The following is a 5,171-nucleotide window of genomic DNA, read 5'->3' as shown; positions in this document are numbered from 1 at the left end:
AAAATGTCACAAACAATACAGATATAAACAAATTTGACCAGACAACAAGAAAGTCTCCTGTTAAAGTCTGGTCATAGTTTGGCACCTGTTTTCACTGGTTATTATGTTTACACGTTAGGAAGAAAGGGAGAAGTGGAGACTGGTGTTTGTGTGTGATGTAAAAATGTTGCGAATGCAACAAGTAGTATGCCATCAAAAGAGGAAGCTAGTCATAGATACCAACTTCTGGGAGGTTATCGGCTGTGGCTACTTTCGTTTTCTCCGCATAGGTGGATAGTAGTTTGCACAGGACATGAGTTGGACTCCATGCCGGAGTCTGCACTAGTGGGTCATGGTAAGTATGTTAGATAAACGTATTTTTAGGCAAAAAATTTCCTATTATTATCATAATTATGATTATTATTCATGTTTGAATGTGCAGGGTATCTGGATGGAGAGGGCAAACAGAAAGCATCAGCTGCCCCCAAACACAGCAGCCTCCAGGCCCAGAACTACAGCATTGAGGATAAACGATATGAGTAAGTTTGCAGGTGAAAAAAAAAAGTATGAAGGTGCAAGACACAGAGAGAGAGAGACTCTCTGAGAGAGTAGGTGATGTTGGTTGGATGTATGTATGTTGGGTATGAGTGAGGATTTGTGTGGGAATTATACCATACGCTGTATTGCCTTTGTCACACAGTACATACACAGTATTGCCTCTGTTGCACCATACACACGCAGAGTATTGCTTCTCTCACACCATACACATGTACAGCGTTGCCTATGTCACACTGTACTCGTACACTGTATGTCACATTCTGCATATACACTGTATTGCCTCTGTCACACCATATGCACATACACAGCTTGCCTCACTCACACCATACACATGTGCAGTATTGTCTGTGTCACACCATACACATGTACAGAATTGCCTGTCACACTGTATACATGTACAGTATTGTCTCTGTCACACTGTACACATATACAGTATTGCCTCTGTCACACTACACACATACAGTATTGCCTCTTTCACACCATACACACGAGTAATATTTCCTCTGTCACACTGCACACACACATACAGTATTTCCTCTGTCACACTGTACACATGTACAGTACTGCCTCTGTCACACTGTACACACATGAACAGAATTGCCTTTCTCACACCATGCACTTGCACAGTATTGCCTCTGTCACACCGTGCATACATACAGTAGTTGCCTCTGTCACACCGGTCACATGCCTCCTCTGTGGTTGCAGTGACCTGGACGAGAAGTACCGCAAGCGTGACCGTTACGGAGGTGGCATGATCACGGACTTCAAGGACAAGGAGGGCTACAAGCCGGAAATCCGCCTGGAGTATGTGGATGAGACGGGGCGCACCCTGAACCCCAAAGAGGCCTTCAGGCAGCTGTCCCACCGCTTCCACGGCAAAGGGTCTGGCAAGAAAAAGACGGAGAAACGACAGAAGAAAGTGGAGGAAGAACAGGTGTGGCTTTGGCTTCTTTTATTTATTTAATTATTCTGTTTATTATTATTTTATCACTGTTATTTCAAATGTGTGATTTCTTAGATTGATTAGGCAGTGACAATCATGTGCAGTCACTGTCTTTGTTGTTTTCTCTTTTTCAATCTCATTTTCTTTCTGTTCTGTATAAAACTTTACTTTGCACTCTCTCTCGATCTCCTTGTTTTGCCTCTTCCTGACTCGTTTGCCCTCACGTCCTCAGAAACAGTCAACAGGAAACATGCGCCTGCCAGTTTTCTCATTGTGACTTTCATTGCTTTTTCTGTCTCTCTCTGTCTTCTGTTTCTCTCTCTGCGATATGTAGAACTTTCTTTTTCTCTCTGTTTCTTTTGAACCTTTCTATCTTCTCTCTCAAACTTCTTTTTTCTTCCCATGTCTGACTTCACTTTTCTTCTGGCATGTTCTGTTTCACTGTCATCTTCAGTTTTAAAGCTTTGTTCTCCTAATAGTAATAGGAAAAGAAGAAGTAATGTTATTTCTACATCTTATTGTTGTTTTTGTCACCAATCCTTTTTTTTTTTTATTATCATTATATAGAAAATAAATTCAAATAAGATAGTACAAAGAGAAAAACAGAAGTAATATCAGGAACGGTTGACATTAAACAATAAACAAACTCAAACACACTTTCACATAGTGCAAACAGTAAGATCTATATCATGCTGTACCTTGTGTATACCCCATACACAAATATTTGTCTGTCTGTTCCATGTCAAAGAACAGTGGCAGATAATAGTTCCATTCTGTATGAAATCATGATCAACAGTCATTCATCCTGATCACCTGTTGTTGTTTTTTTTTGTCACTTTTCAGCTGATGAAGCAGATGAGTTCTACAGACACTCCGCTGAACACGCTCAGCATGCTGCAGGACAAGCAGCGCTCTGAGAAATCCCCCTATGTGGTTCTCAGTGGAAACAAGACCTTCTCCTCAGCATCGTAAGTATGGCATTCGGATGGTTTATGATTATGAACAACCACTAAGTCTTTGGATGGTTTATGATTATGAACAATCACTAAGTCCAGAACACCAAGGCATAGATTTTCACCACCAAAAAAACTGAGTCTTCTTCCCCCCACCCAACCCCACTTTTTATATATTTATTTCTTTTGCTGCCTTGTCATCTGTGCTGTTTCATGGCATTACTCCCATTTTCCTGAATTAGTCAGTCTTACACACTTTTCCCCATCAGTCAGACATATTGTTTGCTTTGGAATGCATGAAGCTAATCCACAGGATATACAAGTCACACTAGCAACATGTGAAACACTGGATAACCAAACAGAAATGTGTTCTTGAAAATCTGACAAAAAGCACCAGAAAACTATCTAAATGTGCAAGGGAAGGGAAGCAATTTCTAAAAGTACAAAAATTATTGAATATTTCTTACCATTGGTATTATCTCCCATTGCCTCCAGCATAATTGAAATGTGTCTTGGTTTCTTTTATCTTTCTTCACTTTCTTTTATAAGGTTCTCTGTAATTGAATGACTGAAGCTTTGTTACTGAAGATGGTTTCATAGACAAATCTATCTCTTTTTTTCTCTTTCTCTCTTTTCTTTTTTTCCTTTTAACTGGAAAGCATATTATAGATGACAGTACTGAGGTATGAATTAAGAAGTACTGAATCATGTTTTTAAAGACCAAATATTATCAGTCTGTTGCCAAAATGTTTGGTAAATAGATATTTACTTTCGATATAACCAAAACTTACACGGCCATGCGTTACCACCACATTGTGTGACTTACAGACTGTTGCTTGAACACTGAAAAGCTGTTCAGGATATTGAAAGAACTGGTTAGCAATATTATCATTATTTATTATCATTATTATTATTTCAGTGATGAGTGTGACTGAGTGATTGATTGTTTTGTTGCAGACAAACCCTGTCCAAACCGCATTGACCTGGGGTGGGATGACAAGACGTTGGGACAGCTTGGGTTTTTTTTTTCGTTGTTTTTTTTTTAATAGTGAAAATGAACAGTGTACAGAGCATAGAGTCAGGGCTTTACTAAAACCGATGCTGTTTACCTTGTACATAGTTAACTGAATGTTCTGCATAAAGGTTTCCTTTTTCCATTGAATGCTGTTGATGTTGTTATCATTTATAGTCACCGGAACGTTTTGGGCATAGTTTTGAAAGTGGAAAATTGATGGATGTTGAAGATGATGTTGTGCGTTATGTAAATGGAGAATCTTTGATGATGTATTAAAAAAAGAAAAAAAGAAAGAAACTCGCATTTATGTGTTCATGTTTTGATTGTAATGTGACTGAAATGTGCTTTGTATGTGTTATATGTTCCTCCTCTTTATATATACATCAGATGAGGTGAAGCGTGTATGGATCTGTCTGTACGCTGATACCTCCTTGAAGCTGAAACTGAAATTTTATTTCATTTACACATACTTTACCGTGACCCACTGGTGCAGACTCTCGCAGGGGTCTGTATTCCTGTCCTGTTGAAACTATTCGTCGGCTATGTGGAGAAATCGAAGGTAGCTGTGGCTAATAGCCTCCCTATTCCCTATTCTTCCTGCAGCTTCTCCAGTAAGTCAGGCAAATAGTAAACATTTCTCATTCCATGCCCCACTGTGTAGGATGGCTGTAGGAGTTGAGCTTTTTTTTTTTTTATTATCAGCGACTGGGCTGCAAATCCTCATTGCTCATGAATGGCACACAGACAAGTGACATGTTCCCATGTCTTCTATTTTGGCAAACTTAAGGAGAATCATGACAGTCTTGCATTCAGCACTTGTGAGGGTTATCACAAAAATAATTACCTCTTTCCTGAAAAAGTGTGGATTTTCCCTCATGTCTGTATGAGAGTTGAACCCACAGGTGCCCAGAACTCCAGAACCATTATGCTTATAGCATAATACGATAAATATCTGTTGGTTCCAAACACTTGACAAAGGACAAACTCCAAACACATGACAAAGAACAGGAACATAAAAGGTATGTATGACTGGCACAAATGTCTGTTGGCTCCAAGGACTTGATAAATAAAAGAGTAAGTATGGTTAGCACAAATGACTTTTCTTTACAAACACTTAAGGACAGGAACATAAAGTAAAGGGTAAATATGGTTTGCACAAATATCTATCAGTTCCATGCACTTGACAAGGGACAGGAACATAAAGGGTAAGTATGGTTAGCACAAATGTCTATTGGCTCCAAACACTTGACAAGGATAAAGGACAGGAAATAAAGGGTAAGTATGGTAAGCACAAATATCTATTGGCTGCAGGCACTCTGCAAAAGACAGGAACAAAAAGGGTAAGTATGGAAACCTACCGACTCCAAGCACTTGACAAAAAACAGACAATTAAACTGCCCATGCACAGCTATGAAAGACATCTGAGTTGTACAGACAGGCAGACATACCTGGATAATTTCAAACTACACTGGTGTATACACCAAGTAGTTTTCCCCACGCTGCTGCTTACAGTTCCATTTTCTCAAGGTGGCGTCGCTGTGTTTGGACAAATTTATAAACGCTACACAGGGAAGAGAAAACAAATCAAGACTGTTCGGGAACAGAGTTGAACTCACAGGGAGCCAGCTTCAGTTCAGGACCCACACATCAGAAACTATCAGTTACGGTTACAGTAGGTGTCAAAACAGGCAACGCCGCATCTAAAGAAATGAAAGGATAAACA

At 39.5% G+C, this 5,171-nt stretch overlaps 1 protein-coding gene across 1 annotated transcript in view; it reads left to right on the top strand.

The window, feature by feature from the left end:
• Nucleotides 1–3,751, top strand: part of LOC143295741 (U4/U6.U5 tri-snRNP-associated protein 1-like) — a 20,922-nt gene extending 17,171 nt beyond the window's left edge. Inside the window, exons 18-21 of the mRNA XM_076607363.1 lie at nt 422–518; nt 1,243–1,471; nt 2,324–2,448; nt 3,391–3,751. Of these exons, the coding sequence (XP_076463478.1) occupies nt 422–518; nt 1,243–1,471; nt 2,324–2,448; nt 3,391–3,415 (476 nt within the window). The 3' untranslated portion in view covers nt 3,416–3,751. The remainder of the gene's footprint in view (nt 1–421; nt 519–1,242; nt 1,472–2,323; nt 2,449–3,390) is intronic.
• The last annotated feature ends 1,420 nt before the right edge of the window (nt 3,752–5,171 follow it).

Source organism: Babylonia areolata, chromosome 21 (assembly GCF_041734735.1).
Source record: "Babylonia areolata isolate BAREFJ2019XMU chromosome 21, ASM4173473v1, whole genome shotgun sequence".
NCBI lineage: Eukaryota > Metazoa > Mollusca > Gastropoda > Neogastropoda > Buccinidae > Babylonia > Babylonia areolata.
Note: the sequence above shows the minus strand (reverse complement) of the source record. Positions and strands in the feature narration are given on the sequence as shown.